The 20041-nt window shown below is 48.1% G+C and overlaps 1 protein-coding gene across 5 annotated transcripts in view; it reads right to left on the bottom strand.

Moving 5' to 3' along the window:
* The window catches only part of LOC149358579 (uncharacterized), a 268691-nt gene that overhangs the window by 18587 nt on the left and 230063 nt on the right, over positions 1 to 20041 (bottom strand). For 2 of the 5 annotated variants that reach the window (XM_089570691.1, XM_089570690.1), the window contains 7 exons: positions 15684 to 15809; positions 14802 to 14863; positions 13024 to 13145; positions 10252 to 10293; positions 9475 to 9515; positions 4801 to 4920; positions 774 to 1127 (listed from right to left, as the gene is read on the bottom strand). In XM_089570691.1, coding sequence (XP_089426817.1) covers positions 774 to 1127; positions 4801 to 4920; positions 9475 to 9515; positions 10252 to 10293; positions 13024 to 13145; positions 14802 to 14863; positions 15684 to 15809 — 867 coding nt within the window. Of the gene's footprint in view, positions 1 to 773; positions 1128 to 4800; positions 4921 to 9471; positions 9516 to 10251; positions 10294 to 13023; positions 13146 to 14801; positions 14864 to 15683; positions 15810 to 20041 lie in introns of all 5 variants that reach the window. The other 3 variants (XM_089570693.1, XM_089570694.1, XM_089570692.1) reach the window with 3 other exon arrangements.

Genomic DNA, 20041 nt, shown 5'->3' with positions numbered 1-20041 from the left:
TTACCTTCACAAATACGCTTGTTTTGATTGCCATGAAATGTGTGCCCTTCTGTTGCTGCGAGTGAATGTAGGCAGACCTTTACGCTCACTTAATACTGATGGTGTTGCTTCTTTAGCGTCTCCTGTCTGTAAAAGTCGTCTAATCAGTAAGCTTACCATTGTCCCATTCCGTTGGTACGTAAGTTGGCCCCAACGGCTGCAACCACCGACACCCTGCCATCGCGTCGGCAGTCGCAGCGTGCTGATCCGCATATGTATGTCTGTGTGCAGCCGCCACGATTGTTACAAGCCAATACGTTTGCCTTCTGCACTTAAAATTGGCATGACTCGTGTATCGTGACTTTACGCGACCGTAACACGTAAGTACCAACCAGTGTTATCGCACATCATTGTGTCACTAGCATCTCCCATGGTAGCGTGCGTGTGCACCTTTTGGTTTGTGGTTGTATTTGGCTGTGCAGTCGATGCGACTTGAATACGCCCACAGTAGGATTAACTTTTCTTTGTAAAAGTACTCCATCGCAGCTTATTCTTGCGAGCAGGTAGCACAATCGTTTCCAGGCCCTTTTTCATTCATTTATTCTATTTGTCATTCTTACGTGAAAGCAATGTTACAGCTTACAGAAGAGCCTTCTTAATCGATTTCTATGCCCATCCCAGCGATCACTTTCACGAACTTGCACACCACCCACGCCTCACTGACTGCTCCTAACAGCTCCGCAAGAGTATCGAGCGAGTATCGAGCGTGCCCAGAAGAGGCGCGCATGACATACGTTCTTGAGGACCATGAGGTGGTCTTCGAGGAAGTTGCACTCGCTCTGGAAGAGCTCCCACAGGGCCTCCTTCTTCTTGGCCTCGTTCTTCTGGATGGTCTGGTTGATGGTGCGCAGGAACTGGCTCTGCAGGGCGTCGCCCGCCGACGTCGGGCTGCCCCGGTCCGCTTCGCCCGGCACACACAGGCCGCCGCCTTCGGACGGCGCCGACGTCAACGCTGGTCCCGTGGTTGGCGCCGACGCGGCGCCTTCGTTCTTGGGCGAACCGGCGCTGCTCGACCCGTCCTCGTCCTCCTCGTCGCTGCCGGCGTCGCGCTTTTTGAGCGACGCCACGAAGCCTTCCCACGTCATGCCCTGCGCGGCGGACACCCACGCGTTGTTATGGCACGCCGCCCGATTCCATGCGGTCGCTTGGGTCAACGGCTGCGGAAGTTATACAGCTAGTGGCAAGGGCGGAGACTTTTGTTTAGCAGCACAAGCTGTTATGCGAATCACTCCACGGCGGATTCGGAGCCTAGACCGCAAACGATCGATCACGTGACCGTATCGTGTCATTGAGTGATCAGCACCGCCCACATGACCAGCGCTAACGTGTGAACGTGCGCCTGTAGTAATTGTGGTTGTTGTGGTAGCCCAGTTTTCCACAAAGTCAGCAAGCGATAGACATTACTGTATAGGCTTAGCCATCAGCAGGGACAGCCAGGAGCGCGGCGGCAGCTTTCGCTGAGTTTAGCGCGTTACGAAGCAGGGACAAACAACTGGTAATTTTTTATTTCTTAGTTTTTTCTGTGCCATAATTCTAGTTGTAGTTGTTCTTTTCTTCTAAACTTCCGTTTTGCTGAGGAAGGGCTGCTGAGTTGATATTTACAGGCGGCACTGAACGTTCCACGGCAAGACGACGGACACAGACAGTGATCACACCTGTCCTACATTTCTTGTTTGTAATCTTTACTGTTTCGATTTCCACAATATTCGATGATAATAATCTAGTATAATTCGCGTAATCTTCTCCTGAAATTCGCCTGTGACCTGAACAGAGGCTGGGACATACGCAGAATCTTTTAATATCGTCCCTGTAGTGGTGCTCGATAGGGTCCTGAGCGTTTACAGACGAACGGTAGGAAGGGAGGAAAAGGAAATGAAAGCCAGCATCTATAGAAGGCGCACTAATGATGGCTACAAACGGTGACGAAAGTCATTCCGAACAGTAACTCTGAAGCGAACAGGCTTAGAGCGCTTATCGTATTCTGCAACTCCACCGAAAACGATGTGCCTATTGGGCCGTTGCATACGGGAAACGCGGAAAAGGCTGGCATTGCAGCGAAGTCTATTTGTCACATGCCGAGCTGCTCTTTCTAGCTGCTGAATAGTATGCACAGGCACGTCCGTACTGCTCTTCTTGGAAAGCTTTATTGATGCGGAACACTCAGCGCCCGGCCGGCCCCGCGTATATGCAGATGCACTGTCCAAAAAGCATGTTGGGCGGAACGATTAATAATCTCATTATCGTACCCATCATAAGCTATGCGCTTTTAGGCGATGTATAGGTCATGGGTCAGTTCAGTGAGTCGCCTGTGCTATCGGGCTTAATTCTGGGTTTTGCAAAGCAGTCAAGCCTTACGCACCCGTCACGCTGCACGCAGCTACCGATGTTTTAAGTTTTAAGGCGACAACCATTATTGGCTCACTGTCGAATGCCGAGAATACGACAGACCAAGACTACTTGCCGAACCAATCGAAACCATGCCTCTTAGGAAATGGCTCCTCTGTTCGATGTCCCGTATTTAAGGACTAGAAACTTGCTCCGGTTGGGCTTCGCGCTAAATGCTGAAGACTGTGCTGGAGTAAACTCTATAGACCTAATGCGAAATGCACTGCCATCTAGCGGTCACCGCGCGCGATCCGCCATGTTGAAGGATAGCCGCCGGATTCACAGCACGTACTAGCACACGCTCGTCGCGCACGCTCGAATTTCACCGTCCTCAATATACCCACATATTGCTTAGTGCCTTGCTGTACGCAGAAGGGTCACAAAGACGCCCAGGGAAAAAAGGCAAGAGCGCTTGATTTTAGCGCATTTCTATTTTTGGACTGCGATCCCCTACATCCGCGGCTCAAATATTTCCGAACCGTCGCTACATGTCGAGACATCGCGCAACACATTTCGTTATCCCCATGTAGCAAATAAAATTTGAAATTATCTTTGTAGGCACGAAGAAAATATCACACAAAAGCTGTTTTTATCCTACGATTGCCCGTGAAGTGCTGCGATTATCGGCCTCGCAAGAGTAATCGTGACCAGCTGTTCTATGGTACGGGTCGCGCTTTGTGAGAACCGTCGCTCCTCGGCGGTTACACGCGTTAGCTTTTAGTGCGGGTATTTGTTTCGACGGAAGCACTAGCAAGGGTCAAGTGCCCGTGGCACGGAACGTTTGCGCTCTGCAAGTCAGTCAATCGTTTCTGTTAGACCAGGGAAAAGTGCCTATTTTGTGGAGCGACGGCTTGTATGCATGTAGCGATTTCACTTAACCGGCCGGTTTCCACGAAGCCGTGTGTTGTGTAAAAAAAAAAAAAGAAAGGACCGTAAGGGAAGCCGCTCAAGCGGTATCATAGTTCCAACTAGTAGCGGGAATGCATAACGCCTGTAGAATCCTCTAAAAATCTCAGTGCACAACTGCTTGCTCATCGTGGTAAAACCATAGAGACTGCTGCATTCACGGGCTACCTGTTTTTAACGGCGATAGTCCAAGAATGGTAAACACTTGTGTAGTGGGGACGTGCGGGGACCTAGGGGTCTATGTTCCCGGTAATAATAATAAAGTGTTTTCTGTCTCTGTCCAGGGCACTAGGGGCTCTAGGGCACTAGAGAACTAGGGCAAACAAACAAATGCTGTATGACCTTTTCAAGGAAAATGGAAAGCGTCGCATGTTGAGAGGCCACTTTTTTCGACACTACCAGCATGAGCGTGAGGTTTACTATCGTTTGCTTTCGGCGCCGACGCAACACACAGAAAACGCTACCACAACAACAGCAATTCAAGCGGCACGCCCGTTCGCAAAAAGTATCGAACCAAATAAAAACTGACTCAAACTTGACCGAAATGCGCACATTTTTAGCCGTAAACGAAAGTTACACTTGCTTCGTACATTTCTTGGGGTTCAGCGTCGGCAAACTGACGTAGGACTCTGTGAAAAACTTGCATCTTCGTACCCGGTGGCGTTCGGAAAGTGTTTTGGACGCGTAGTAAGTGTCTGCGAAGTCACTTGGAAACTTGGGCAGCAGAAACAGGTCGACTGACCATTCAGTCATATTTACAGGCTCAAGTGGCAAGAAATAAGATTTTCGAGCCAGCACAGCAGTAAGGAAGCTAACGCAGGGCACACCTAAATGCAGACAGCAGAGGCGGAACAAGCTTCAGTCATCCTCCAACATGGCGGCTTTCCACTGGTCGTTGGCTATGTCCTCTAACGCTGAAACCGTGTTTAGGGTGTGTTTCGTTTTATTCCGAAGATGTGTCGCATCGGACGTAGTGCTTATTCCACCAGCCTGCTTTAGACCCAATTTTAGCGCTTCAGACTTTTTCTGCATATTTTGGCCCACGTAATGAACGTGCCGCCCACATTTGCAGACATTTTATTGGAAAAAAAATGCGTTTATTGTGCTAGTAAATAGGGCATTTCGAGCGATGACAATTAAAGGTGATATGAAGATACAGAATAGTTTCTGCTGTAAAGATAAGAGTTTCGGCTTTACCCTAATTTTATTCAATCAATCAATCAATCAATCAATCAATCAATCAATCAATCAATCAATCAATCAATCAATCAATCAATCAATCAATCAATCAATCAATCAATCAATCAATCAATCAATCAATCAATCAATCAATCAATCCGTTCAGCCGCATACAGATTACTAAGGCGCCATCAAAAAGCCCTTGAAAACAACTTTTAAAGACTCTGAGCCTATTCGTTCCGGATGAATGTCAGGATGAACACAGGGCGAAAAAAGGAACACATCGCTTGCCTTGTACTTGGCCAGCTGCTCGTCGCAGAACTCGGACGGCCTGAGCGTGCTGAGGACCTCTTCGAGTCCGCCAAGGCACTCGGTCTTGGCCCTGTTGGCCCTGTCAAACTGGACACACATGTGGACGGACAGAAGGCGGCTCTTAGCACGCGCCGCTCGCGCGCGCCACCTGGCATGCAGAGAGAGGGGGGTGGAGGAGCAGGCAGGCTCAGAGAGGAGAACGGGGAAGGGCAGTTAATAATAAGGGGGGCAGAAGAGGTCGAGGAGCGGGGCAGGGGGTTCGTGCATGCGAGTGCTCAGGGCCCACCAAGGGGGCCGCTCTACGGCAGGCAGCGTAGAAGATCAAGACGAAGATCAAGAAGAAGCAGGGGCGGCTCTGGAAGCAGGCTTCACGGCAGCGGCGGCGGCAGCAGCAGCGGCAGCGGGCGGCAGCGGCGATTCGCTCAGGGGAAGAGAGAGATGGGACACGTGATCACTGCAGGCAGTGGTGGCCAGCCCGTGAGGCATGCACGGCCAACGGCGATGACCCAGGTTATGAGCGTGGCGGGTGATTCGCGTGTGATACCTGCGCCTCGTGTCATTGCGGCACCTCGTTTAAAGGCACGTTAGTACCCTTAAAAAGAAAAAAAAATAGTGTGTATACTTTAGGAATGTGCTGTAAGCGGTAAAAGTTTGGATGAAAGCCGTGCGGGCAACACTTGCGCTGTTTTTCTCGTTCCCTCTGTCCTGTCTTACCGCTGTTACACCCTTTCTATCAACTAGTACCAACCAGCCCGTATCAGACCCCTTCGCAACAAATGTTCAATCCCGTCGCAGCATTTGCATAGGACCTTGAATCGAGATTTGGTATCCAAACTTCTTCTCCCGCCAATATACAGCACGAAGACAAACATCTCTGTATACCTTACCCTCAGAGCGCATTGTCTTGGAAAGGCAACACCGCGGCCGCTGCAGAAAAAAAAAAGGATAATGTGTGGCGAAAACTCGGCCAAACTGAGTTGATAGATTGTGACGGTGTCAGGGTCATAGCTTTTATCTCGAGGGTACCCCTTTGGTAACGAATTAATCACTCCGTTATCTGTCACACCACTGCTTTTCCGTCCAGGAGCTATATACGCCACGAAAAATTTGCATATGGTTTATAACATGGGAAGCGACTTAAGAAGTTCAATTCCCCGCTTTTACGAAGACTGCTCGCTTTAAACGTGCTTCAACCAGAGGTTGATTGCAGAATAACAACGTGTGGGTTCGATCCCTGCCGCGGGAGTCGCATTTCGATGGAGGCGAAATGCAAGAGGCCCGTGTACTGTGCGATGTCAGTGCACGTTAAAGAACCCCAGGTGGTCGAAATTTCCGGAGCCCTTCACTACGGCGTCTCTCATAGCCTGAGTCGCTTTGGGACGGTAAACCCTCACAAATAAAACCAGAATAACTATATATTACACAGCTCTTTTACTGCACTGCACTCACTTCACGCCGCAACGAATACGTTTGTGGTAGTTAGACTGCGACCCATCTCTGTGTTCGAATTATTATTGGACAAATATTATATACCTATAAGATTGGTTTGGTTTGGTTTATTGGGGTTTAACGTCCCAAAGCAACTCAGGCTATGAGCGACGCCGTAGTGAAGGGCTCCGGAAATTTCGACCACATGGGATTCTTTAACGTGCGCTGACATCGCACAGTACACGGGCCTCTAGAATTTCGCCTTCATGGAAATTCGGCCGCCGCGGCCGGGATCGAACCCGCGTCTTTCGGGTCAGCAGCCGAGCGCCGTAACCACTGAGCCACCGCGGCGGGGATACCTATAAGATGACTGAGTAAAAACTTAAATTGCGGTGGGTAGCCGGAATAAGACACCAGTAACCCGTGTGTGAAGTGTGTTGCGACCTGGCTTCGTGCTCTATTGATTTCTATTAGCTCTTTAGCTCTATTCTGTTAGCTCAGATACCTTGCGCGTTTCCCACTGCAGTGAACCCGATGGAGCAGAAAGCGCAAGATGCATTCGTAAAAGTAAGATATGAGGAAAACATGGTTGCACGTTCGGTGAACGGCGTAAACGTGCTCGAGGAGGGATGTCGTTCGGTGCTTAAAAGCGGCAGGCCGCGAATGCATCCTAGCCTCTGGCACAGAACCCACGTGACCACCCGTGGAATCTTTGCCAGACGTTACGATGCTGTTAAGATAAAAACACACACACACAATCATGCAACACGCACGTCATGCAAAACATACATTCGGATACGACAGACCAAAGTTTCTTTAAAGCATGAAATGCTTTCTGGAAGTGGTTATGTGTATAGCCCCCAAAAGCCTAACCTAAGCTGGAGAAAATAAATATAGAGTAAACAGATCCAAAGAAAGGCAGAGCGTAAGGAAGAAAATAAGCATAGATTATAAAAATTAGTAGAATGCAAACATATCTACGAAAATCTCTCATCTGCCTTCTGTAAGTCAGCTTTCCCGCAGAAGCGACTGGCGTATTGCCAGGAAGGGTGCTTCGCAGCACCATAATCTGATCGCATGCGACTGGACCCACTGCCCTTTGGCTAAGGCCTCTATCAATATATAATGCGATAGCGGAAGGAGACCGTTGAGACGTTTTCACAGCGTTGTTGTGTCGCTCTGACACTCGTTGAGGCGGCGGTTTTTGGAGCAACGACTATGGGCCCCCAAATTGTCACACTAATGTGGGACTGACTGCGTTCGAAACTGCGTGAGATCAAGCGCAGAAAGCTAGTCGCAAAATGCATTAGCCATCAGCACGGAGTTGAATCGTAAACCCAATGCATGCATTGGCATCTGGGCAAGGTTGTGGACATCCTAAATTGTCGGACTAGCGCGGGACTGATCGCGTGCGAATCTGCGTGAGATCTAGCACATAACTGCTAGTCACAGCTTGCGCCAGCCGTTGGTCGGGAGTCGAACCCTCAACCAACACAAGCACGGGTGCCATGACTTGGGGTGTCTATATAGGAAGCGGCTATGCATCGTTTTGCCACACGTAATCAGCAATGAATGTGGGGACATTTTGTCTGCCTTTCTATTTGCTCTCTTCCCTCAAAGCCTAGCTGAGGTGCCCTCTGTGGGCAGTCTTTCCTTTCTTCAGTGCCACATGGGCAATGATAGCGACACGTTTTCAGGTCGAATGACTGGTATTTCAATTGTGCAGCAATTCTCCTCCGCTTCTCCTCCTCCGCTTCACTGCGCAGACGGGTGAGCGACTAATGGAAGCTTGTACCTTGACATCAGTAAGGTGTCACCACTGCGGCTATGAAGATCTGCGGGACGTCAAGTTCGAGTTCATTTTGGAAAGAAAGCATTTCATTCTTTAGACCTACTCTCAGAGACGCGATAGTTCGGCAGATTACTTTTGTTTTTGTTTTGCTTCTTGAAGCATGCTAGGTTCGGGGTTTTGCTAGGTTTTTAATGTCTGCAATGATAGAACGGAGAAGACTTCGGCACACAACGACATCACGGCTGGTATTAGATTAAATCTTTCTTGCGGGGTCTGGCCCGCAGTTCGAGACAGTTACGTTATTCGTATCGTTCCACATTCTTGCACCGTGTTCCACACCGAAAAACTTACTGCGTTGTAGATGGCGCTTCGCTCTTCAGTATTGAGTGCTTTACGTTGCCGATTCAGGGCAACGCACGAGGTCTTCGCTGAAGCTCGCCTATTGTTTTCTTTTTGTACTAACGCGGTAGTGTTAAGGGTCCCGTGCAGCGGAAAAGCCGGAGTCGGGTTTGTGACGAGAAAATCCGGATTGGTCCAGAGGGTCGAGACGTCACAACCACGCGACCTCGCGCGCTTAATTCAAACACCCTACAACGATTACACAGACCAATAGTGATGACGTCACTACACAATTCCTGATTGGTCCACAGGGTCGTGACGTCATTCTACCTCCATTACTAGGGCGTCTGAAGAAAGAAAAACAATTGTGCTGAAAAGCAAAAAAAAAAAATGGTTGAACCGGTACTCGAACAGCTGCTTATTGGGTCGTGAGCTGAGCGCGCTAGCCCTCGACCACTAATGGACTTCTTTCTTTTAGGAATCTTTATTCGGGTAAGGGAGGCCTTGTATTTCTTTTGGTAAAAAAAAAAAACGAAAACAAGAAACAAAAACTTAAAAACTCATTAAAGAAATAGAGAGAAATGATATGCAAAGTGGACCCCAGGCTGCTGAAAGGACCCATTAACTCTACCGTGGTACATTCTTAAAGCAGAGGTTAAGTGTGCCTCGAATTTTTAAAGGAAACGCAAATACTATTTGCTGCAGAACTTTTTTTTTGCGAGGCGGACGCGTCATACTGATAAGACAGAAGGCCAAAAAGAAAAAGAACCGACATCCTAGTAATGAATCTAAAAATAGCAATAATGAACGGGCAGAGTGACGATATTCATCACACTATCTGAAGGCTATACAACCCATAATTCACAAGTGACTTGTAATGCATTAATTGTCATTCAATATATTTTTCCTTATGGGGTCAGAATTTACTAAACCTGCAGACAATGTTGACCGTGATTGTTAGGACAAGACGTCAGCAGCATTTTTTGTTAGCGTATGCAGCGGAGAGGTAGGAATCGCAGGAAGAAAAATAAAAAAAAAAGAAAGTAAATCCGCAGCATGCCAGAAATGACACACGAGGTCCGGATACCTACCAGCCGTAACAGAGACCAGGTATTTTTAGCTTTTCTTGTTGAATCTGCGAGAGAGGTAGACGAGAAGTATACGGTGAGATAATCGCACAAGGCAGAAAGAGCCGCAGAGTAGAAAATATAATGGAGGGAATTCCAAAAAAAAAAGTGTATTGAGGACACGGTCTTTTGCGGGAGTAAAAACTACAACCGATCTCCGCATCTGTCTGCGCGTTCACCACACAAGACATCGTTTGAGGCGATGGTCTTAACCAATAAGACAGATGAAATAAAGAAAAAAGCAACATTAACTAGAAGCTGTTTGTCTTCACTAAAAACAGACTAACATTATAAAACTTCCTGCTATGGTTAAGACGGTATTCCGCTTCGCGAACAAAGGAAATTGTTTCTGCTTCTCAAGTACGTCGGTGAACTTTGAGAACTGTATTGACGAGCTGCTGTGGCGCGCGGAAGATTAAAACCGGAATACCCCAGAGACCTGCAGGCTGTATTAGAATTTGCCGGCTGTCCGTGTAAACATCGTTCTTACTCCATCGTATATATTTCTTCTTTAAACCTTCTAAGCTTGCGCAATGCCCGCCTTTCTGTTATCGGTGGTTTGAGGCAGTATGAAGAGCTCGTGCGAGCAAACTGCACGACAGCACCCATTCTTTTCCTCAGCTGCACGCGGAGTGGGCCGTCAGAAGCGCCGTGCAAATAGCGCGAGCAGCCACCTTCCCTGTCCGGGGGCTGTCGCGCTGTTTGCTTTCTTAAAACGGGTGAGGACGGAGTGACAGTACGCACCTTCGGAAACTGCAAGGCACTGGGTTGAGCCGTCGATATCTGCTGCAAGGGTCAAACGGGAACGAAACAGAGAGAAAGAGAGAAACAAAAAGATCAATGAAGAGGTGAGCGTGTGTGAGGGCCTGAAACCTTCTCTGTGCTGTCCGCCCACCAGGGTCCCACCTTTTGTGTGCGAAAGAATGGGCAAGAATATTGCGAAATTAGAGATGAGTTCTGTGTGATCACGTCTGTCGCAACGAGATCCCAAAAGAGACCGGAAGGTGGGAGGAAGGACGGACAGTTCAAGAAACTCGTTATTCTTTTTTCCTTCTAATTCTGGGCTGAATAATCCACTTCCCTTTCAAAACATTTGCTATAGAAAAACACAAGTGAATGGCTTGCTTGGTTTTGATCGGTTTAAAAAAAAAAAATGCGCGAAAGCTTACAAATGAAACAAGACAATAAGGCTTAACGTTGAGACTGTTTGACACCTAAAAATTGAAAAAAAAAAAATGCTGTGTTTTGTCGAGTTTGTAGAGTATCATGCCAAACTTACTACCTATGCTTATGGCTTAGATCTATTTAACCTTGCGGCATAAGGCACCTATGGAACGATTGCTTTGTTTGTTTGTTTAGTGTACTGCATTGTGGCAGCCTGATTTTGAGCTGTACTGTACGCACTCTCCCAACAAAGCAACCCATTCCTTTGTTAGAAGAAACAGAAAATAAACAGAAGTCGTCATGTAAAACTATATTCTAAGCTGTGCTGACTGCCGCGTGGGGTTAAAATATCTCTCGGGTACAAAGTGAATCCCCAGCCGGCGATGTAGCGGCTAGCTTTAAGCATCTTATCGGACTCCCTGAAGTTCACGGGGAGCGGGAGCGCATTACATGCATCCAGCGGCTGAGCCTGCATTTGCGTCTGTTAACATTTGCGGAATGCTTTCGAAGTTTCGTAACATCAAGTTTACCAAAACGCATTCTCATGTAGCTCCGTATTGCGAGCATTAGCGGTGTGCGACGATTCACCTTCCTTGCCGTCTCCGCAGTGCACGTAATGGAATTACGCAACAAGACACAGCCGCAGTGGTATTCCGCAGTTATACATCGCCATGAGTCTTACAGCCTACGCGGGGCACCGTCAGAACGCGTTTAGTTTAATTCCACCCCGTTACGTATACCGTCGGCATTTTCAGAAACGCCCTGTATAACACGAGGCCCGACAGGAAACCGCATCGGAGCAAGTTAACGTTTGGTAAAGAGAGTATACGGCGAATCTTCGTTGCTGCAAGGACCACGAAACCCACCGGAGAGTGGCTTAAAACGAACTCACGGAATAATTATTCCGTCCGTGTGATACTAAAAAAAGTTCTCGCGTCATTTGCGGCATCGATTCTATAGAGCGACGCCGGCTGCAGATATGCGAAATCGAAGGTAGACCGCCGTTTCCATAGGCTAGACTGCAGGCGGAACTCGCGGCGTATTTGTAAGTGTTACCAGAAATATCGTTGCTATGGATTTATTTCTGCCACGTGTGGCCGATGAGACAAGAAGATAAAGGAAACGATATGTTAGAAAACAAATGAGTGGAATACATATTTTGGGGCTAAAAATGGAGGCATAGCTAGGATATGACATCAATATAAGGCACGTGGCCCGATTTGATCGGATTACATTAGAGCATGGAAAAATATGTGAATGCCTTGCGTTAAAGTGGAATTATTTTAGAAATAACTAAAATCAAAGGCGAACAAAGCAGCAGTGCGCATGAACAGCGTTTCACAGCCTGAACATTGACTCTCAAAAGCATTTATATTTTTCTTTAAATGCAAGCAATTTTTTCGGGATAAGGATAGCTCATAGATGAAATCAAGAACTGGAAATGGTCACGGGAAGCTCAGATAAGAGCTGGACAATGGCCCCTCAGGGTATAATGCATGGATTTCGATAGAAGGTAAATGCAAATGCAAATAAAGTTGACTTGCGGCCGAAAGGTGGCCTGAGCTGGCGAGGTCAAGATTGATTGGAGGTCACTGGCAGAAGGCTGTGTCGTGCAGTGGACATAGGCTGCTGCTGCTGCTGCTGATGATGATGATGATTCTTATGAAAAGCAGCGCAGCGATGTTGTAGAGAGCGGTTATACTTTTATTTGCATTCAGTTCTGAATAAGAAGGAGGGGGAAAATTATATTCGTCGAGAGGTCACTGTGTTTTGTGGGAAGCGTTCTGTTTCTTCCAGACAATGTAAATACACCCCAACGACGCCCTGTGCAAATTAATAGATGTCTGTTTTCGACGATGAATAACTCCCAATCCACGCAATTCATTAGAGTTTCTAAGTTTATAGCTTATTTTTTTTTGTTTTCCGCTTTCCCAGTGGCGCATATACGCTCTAAACAGAAAAGAGTGAAAAGGGAGTAAAGTTGTCCTCTAACGCACTCCCTCTTATGAAAGGGTGTGCCATAGAGGACAGCTCACCTTCCTTTTTACTCCCATATAGGCGCATTCATGTTTAGAGTGTACAGAGGGCGCTCACTGACCTCGTGTAGGCTCCGTAAAGTGTTTTTTACAACTGCACTGCCATGGCGGGAAGCCCTGAATTTCTCTTCCAGATTTAGTTCCAGCTTATTTGCACACTTGGAACTATTAACAACTGTATAGATGATTTCCTATCGCAAAATCCTCGAAGCCATCCCATGAGGCACCCGGCGAGAGAAGTGACAACTTGTCCGGTGGAACTGAGGAGCACATGCGAGGGCAGCTCGCCGTGCACTGATACGTGGAGTAGACCCACCTAAGAGGTTGTTTCTGTGCGTGAGAACTTTGCTGTAGACTAGCAGGTCTCCAGGGCAGATCTGCATCGGCGGGATCACCACGATGGAGCTTCGCCTTCGCGTCTTCTGCGTGTTCTGATCGCTGTGGTGCAAGCGATGGATAGAGGGGCGAAAAAGAAAATGGAAGAATCGACAGATCATTAGTCATCAACCAAAACTATCATCGCACACACACAGGCGCACACAATATCGCATGGCTGTGCTGACGGGCGCGGACGATGACGTGATGACGTTGAAGACAGAAGGTCAGGCCGCACAGAATGCCTCTGAACTGTGGACTGGGATTGAGGTTGAGGTGGTTGTAAAGTTGTCCCCACAAACACAAACCAACTCAGCGGCCGTGCTAACATCAAGTGTGCTCGGTGACCTTCGGGAACAGAATGTCCATCGCTGTATTAGGGTGACAAGGAACTTTCTTGGCCTTACGAACGATCGCGAGCTTCGCGCTTTCAGTCGTTTCAGAGCAACCTGGTCGCGTCTCGCGTGGGAAAGAAAGGGAGCTATGTGCCGAAGGTGATGACTAGCAAACACGACACCACACACATAACAAAGTTTCGCTGTAATATATGTATATTGGTAAGAAGGTTCACTAATAAATTTTAGTTCATCAGCTACGTAATTATCGGACGAGCAAAATATGAGCGCCGACCGCACTGACTCAGTCTCATCTTTACAGAATTCAGAGTTTATTCGGCTAAAATTTATCTGAACTTTCTTGAGGGCATTTAATCTAAGAAGTTCGAGTAGTTCATTGGGCGTTGCGACATCTACTCTCATTACGCTGTGCGCTTCCTTAGAGTGAAACCTGAAATTTCTGCACGATCTTTCTGAACAATAATGATAAAACTGCAATAATAAAACTGTTAGTTTTCAGCTAATTATCGTTAGTGCATTGCCTGCACAGATAAGTAATAGGTGGGAAAAATCAGGAACCCGCATGCTTGCTATAATCTTTATGAAAATCTTTACAAACGAGAAAGTATTACAGCTTTCTATCTTTATGCGCATTATGTCTTATTAATGCTGAAATTTCTGTATACTTTGTAACTTGCAAATGACGTGCGATACCGCGGCATTATAAGAAACATATACTGAGTCATAAAAGCAAGACACTAAGTACTGTAGCATATAGAACGACAAAAGCTAATTCGGTGCTTTAGCTATCGCTTATACGTGTGATTCTGACACACTTTTTTAAAGCTAAAAAAAAACAGGAATGAATAAAGAGATGGACTTTACGCTCTTTTACCTTGGGGGGGGGGGGGGGGGGGGGGGGGGGCAAAACGATGCGTACACTTTCACTCTTATTATTATTATTTTTCTCACGCAAAAAGTAATACGCCGCCAAAACTTCGTTTGAAAGATAGCTGAGCTCTAGCGCACGTGCGCGTTTTGCGCAAATTCCGGACAGCACCATGGCGCACCGGGGCTGAGGGATGGAGGCTGAAAGGAAGTACAGACCCATCTTTCATGCATCTCTAATAGTCCGCCGCTGAATGCGCGCCGTAAGATAGGCACGTATTTCAAATGTCGTCGGCAAAAGTAAATGGTGCGGCGCTCGTTAATCGAAGCCGACGTGCAATGAATACGGCCCCGAAACGCGATCGATGCTCCATGAAGAAAGAAGAGGGGGGGGGGGGGGGGGTGTTTCTGTAAGCCCCGCATACATGGGCCCCGAAGCTCGTTTGTGATCCGAGTACGCCCCCACGTCGATCGACCGTCGGAGTTAAATACTTACTTCGAAACCGATCCCTGCGTGGAAACATCCTCGCTGGAGCTTTCGTAGCCGTCGGTGAGCATCTGCGAGGAGACAGACAGACAGAGTGGGTGAAAGAGAGAAAAGAAGAGAGGCTGTTGTGAAGCGCTGCGGCACCCGTCTGCTCCAGTTCAAACTTTAGGTGCGATGCTGCTGCCGAAGCTGTATAATAGCCTGACAGTATCCCCGTGTCAATGAGATACACATTGAGTCTTACACAACGTAACAACCTCACCTCACCTCAACTCACCTCACCTCAACTCACCTCACCTCCCTCCCTCCCTCCCTCCCTCCCTCCCTCCCTCCCTCCCTCCCTCCCTCCCTCCCTCCCTCCCTCACCTCCCTCCCTCCCTCCCTCGAATACTGCTAGTCGCATACAAAACATGGGTAATTAACTGCCATCATTATCGTCGTCACAGCAGTCCCCATTATCACCATAATTCGAGTTGAGCTCACTCCAGGACGAAGACCTGGCCCAAAGACCTCGATGCACTCCTAGCAGCCTTACGACTCTGTTCCCGCTGATTATCTAAGCTCATTGCAGACAAATGTGGGGTGTCGAAAGAAGTACCAAGCTACATAATTTTGAGAGAGCCACTTTTATTCTGAACGTTCCTTTTCTTCGCACCTCTAAAGAGAGCACGTGGGACACAGCTGACACAGTCAAGTCATATTCAAGGTAGGTTTAAGAAGAAAAATAATTATCTGCTCATAATTACACGCAAGGCCCATGAAATCTTCAGCGTCGGTATCACCCCTTTATCACTGCTAAGCAGCTGTGTGGGTTTGCGGTTTCACGCAGAAGCGCAGGACCAGGAAATGACGCGTGCGCTTCGCACGTCACTTCCGGCCCGTGGCACGCACCTTAGGTGGCACGAGCGCCTGCCTTCGGTGGAGTGCCGAGGCGGGTGGCTCCACGAACTCGTCTTGCTCGTCCTCTTCCTCTTCGGGCTTCGACAGCTTCTTGAACACGATGCTGCTCTCCTGCTCCTGCGATGCACACGAGGGGGAAGCAGGGATGTATACCGCTAAAATACACTACATTAATGCGAAATCATTATATATGGCTCATCGGCAGCGAAACTTGGCGCCGTTGACCTGCAGCAGTGGACCGAAAACCCCTAAGTGACGTCACTACAGTCTCGTATGACGTCAGCAGTAGACCATAAGATAGCGATGCCTACATCAATGAAGAATAAAATTTCTTCCGTAGGTGCGGGGAATTCAACCAAGGACTTCTAGATTTCAAGGCGAGCGTCCAATTCACAGGCCACAAAAACGCGTTGCTTCTTGGCGTATGAAGTTAAACGTAAGGGAGTAATTACTCATTGGCATCCACCCAAGCGCAGCCATACGGCTAGAAAGTGAATCTTACAAAATTACAATTACAAATTTACTCCACCTTGGGGGATTCCCCTAAGCATTTGACCAACACTGTTCCCACTTCGAGTTATTGATCAATTCGCTCTCGCCCTACCGTAAGCTTGCCGTCCCGGTTAGGTCAGTTGGTAGAGCGACTGCTCCGGTGAAGCGGTGGTCCCGGGTTCGAACCCCGGACCAGGACGAATTTTCCTTTAACTACGAAGTTTCTGAGAAAGCTGTATAGCTTTCCTTTGTAGCCGTATGGCTGCGCTTGGGTGGATGCCAATGAGTAATTACTCCCTTTTTACAAATTTACTCCACCTTGGGGGATTGCCCTAAACATTTGACCGAAGTTAAACGTAGCGTATGCATTTCCTTACGACTGTATGCTCGTGAGTAGGTGTGTCATTAGAAAGGAATGAATCTTCAATGAACCCCGCAAAAGAGCTCACAGTGAGACAATGCTTTCTCATTCAAAGCACGTAAATCGTCCTAAGTGCCCTCTGTCATTTTATTCACGGCGAGGTAAATGACAAGTGATAGGGAACGAGTGTTCAAAGAACCCATGTCAGGCTCGCCGGTTTACGACAGTAGGGTGACCAAATGCCTAAAGAAGCCAAAACTAAGATTTTACGATCAATCAGGTTTAAAAACTACGCTGTTGAAGAGTTAGGAAATCAAGATCGCAGTGGCGGAGATGGCTGAAGAGCAGAGGCTGCTTTGGCCTTCGAGATGATGGGTGAAGCGCGCGAGGAAACAAAGCAATGAATAACAGGGCAGTGCTTTCGGTATCCCGGGTTCAAAACATTGATCCATGACAAAACTACAAGCCATCTTCAGCTGGTCTCTACCAGACGCCCGAAGAGACCGCTTCCAGGTTCTGGGAACAACTTCGCTCTCTTGATACAGCCCCCGTCTCGTGCGAAACTTCGGTATCTCCGAGAGCTTTGTCCGGCGATGTTCTATTCGGAGAATTTTCGCTTTTTCGTAGAATTTGAGAGGTTAAATTAGGCGAAAATAGAATTTTTACAGAGTTTCAAGGTATTTAATGAGCCGAAATTGTCGCACTTTGTCCAAATTGGCAAAAAGGCGTGAAAGAGGGAATTTTGGGTCTAACTGAGACATGGAACATCACTGGCGCTGACATGGATGGGGCAGAGGTATTTGACGGCTGAAACTTCCTAAGTTTTTTTTTTTTTCGGCAAATAATGGCTGTCCAATGACCGGACGCTGGATCACAGAATGTCCGCCGATATCATTACAGATAGGGCCATAGGGCGTATTTCAATCGGCGATCCGAAGCAGCTCTGCGAATCCGCGAAGGAGCAAGTTGTCTGGGGTGTCTAGGGGCCATACCGTCAGTATCTGAATCCAGACCGCCCACTGAAGCACTATCTTTGGCTTCTCGGAGCAAGCAAACTTGCTCCGAATCGCCCATCGGAATACGAATAGACTGGGTGTCGGGAGCGCCTCAATGCGTTCTTTCCAGAATCTTAAGCTTTTCACTTGATATTGGAAGGCAGCGTAGAAACTCCCATCGCCCTGAGGAGCTGCGAGAACTGCGTAATGCCTTTTTCTTGTTTTTGCCAAAATTATTTCATTATTTCATTTGAGCAAATGAAATTATTTCATTTGCTCGCCAAGAAAAGAAAGTAGTGTGCTCAAGGGGTTTTCGCGTTTCTTAATTCTACAAAATTCCTCCTTTTAAGCAATCTTCTGGCAGTCACCGTCGACTTCGCGAAATCGGTCTCCAAATGTACAGAAACTTATGCGCTTTCGTGCTCTAACGAAGCGAGTTCGTGCGTATCTGCAAGGTGTGACTCGCGCATCGCACACCTAACACCTTGAGCTCTTAGCTGCTCGCGGTGACGAAACATTCCTCGTTACACGAGCCAAGACGACCGCGGCGAGCCGGCTGAGCTTAAGCGGTCTACTCTATGCGTACAGATTTTTCACTCTACGAAGTGAAACCCGTCCGTTTACATGATCCTGTAGCAGCATAGCTTCATACTGTACCTTACATAAAGGGATCTGCCTGGTAACAAGCACTCGGCTAGGACAACGCGTCTAGTAATATAGCACTGCCGGAGCACCTACGTTGGAGCTTAGAGTAAGTTTTCTTCCTCTATTTATTCAACACTCGACTGACAGCGTCGCATTTGGAGGGAGGCAGTCTGTGCCAGACGCATGTCTGTAAATTTCGCAAGGTTGGCGCTGCCTTCTTCGCGCATGTTCAGCAGGGCGTGATGCTCCCCAGAATCGGAGTATCGCTGCGTACGAGTGCGCCCTCTGAGCTCTTTTAGCGGCTTAAGGTAGGGCAAGCGGATAACAATAAGCGTGTCTCGGACAGCGGAAAACAAATGTGCGGATAACAAGCTCTTTGCAGAGCTACGACGTTCAGACTCGAGCTTCTAGCACTGAGCGCTGCCGGCATGCGGGACTTTCAAAGCAAGTGCATTGTACTGAGTCTATCGTTGCTTCGATGGTCGACTCTATCCCTGTAGCGAACTTCGTTACGGATCGCTGCTGGCGAAGACGTCTTTGCAGCGCGGTGTACGGTGCCGTTTCTGAAAGCCAAGCGCTGACCCTTGTAGACGTACAGAGAGCCCATCATCCATATCCGTAAATAGCGCTAGAGCTCGGGAGAAAACAAGGCGCCATCTGGCGGCAGCGTCTGGAATTGAGGCACGACCCTCGTAGCCGCGTGCTTCTTACGTCTCTATTCGGCTGCGCCCGTATGTATGTGGCAGCATTGTCTCTGAAATCTAAGCAGGTATCCGTCCAGGTTTCGCTTTCTTCGCTCCGCAGGACTCGCGCGCTCCGCGCAAATGCGATTGGGCCCGCATCTGTGAGTGCATTTGCGAGCACGGCCTTCTCTCGAGAACACATCGCACCTTTCTTGTCCACGCTTAGTGCAATGCTTTGTTTCGGTGGCAACGTCGTCGCTGCGTGAACCAAATAAAACGATGACCTCAGAACGTTTGCATCGATCTGGCATCGCCGGTAGGGCAAACAAGCCTGCGTGGGTGGATTATAATGCATCTACTCACGCGCTGGGACATAAAACAGAACAAATAAATACAAGTTCAAAGAAATTTCCCGCAGGTGCTGCATAAGTACCGCACGCGCCCTTCAACGCATAAACCGCTCTGTACGCGTACCTTTTCTCTCAGTGGATCTCCATTCGTTTGCACATCGCACGCTGGACGGGTGTGGGCGTGTAGGCGCGCAGATCCGTAATCCTTTGTGCTCTGTTCCACTAAACTGTGCATCGCTGTGCAGGTTACGGGTGACGTCAGTAGGTGAGGTACCTGAACTATCTCATCACGTAGAAACATGAATGAAGTTAGTTGCTTACTGTAGATAAATTAGTGTAATAAGGCGAAACATTGTGCTCTATTCATAGGTGGCTTTCGCGTATGATTCGGGCCTAACGCTAGTACGTAACGCAGTGAACCTGTCTGCACACACCGCGTAGTATCAAGCGCCCGCTATCTTGTTTGATAAACGATATGGTTGAAGTTCTAAGTCAGCACGGTTTTGCGAGCGGAGGCGAGCGCCAGTGAGCGGCTGCGTAGTTTGCAGTCAGCACAGAAAAAAAAAACAATGTCAAGAGAAACAATTGATGCAAGCCAAAGCAACCACACCAGCCAGCGGGAAAGATGAGAGTTGGTGACTATAACCTATTTGGGCTACGCTTGCATCTTTGATTTGAGGCTGCCGTTACCACGACCGACGCCCAAAGCTATAAAACGAACGCTTTAGGTGGTGGCCGTCAGCAGCTGCTTGGGACGGGTAACTACATGTGCTGTTAGCGTCACCTTCGGCTTCCCTTAATGTGTTCGAATGTATCTGCAAGC

This window comes from Amblyomma mixtum, chromosome 2 (genome assembly GCF_055824585.1).
Source record: "Amblyomma mixtum isolate Tamu chromosome 2, ASM5582458v1, whole genome shotgun sequence".
Classification (NCBI taxonomy): Eukaryota; Metazoa; Arthropoda; class Arachnida; order Ixodida; family Ixodidae; genus Amblyomma; species Amblyomma mixtum.
The sequence above is the reverse complement of the archived record's forward strand: the minus strand, read 5'-3'. Positions and strand labels throughout refer to the sequence as shown.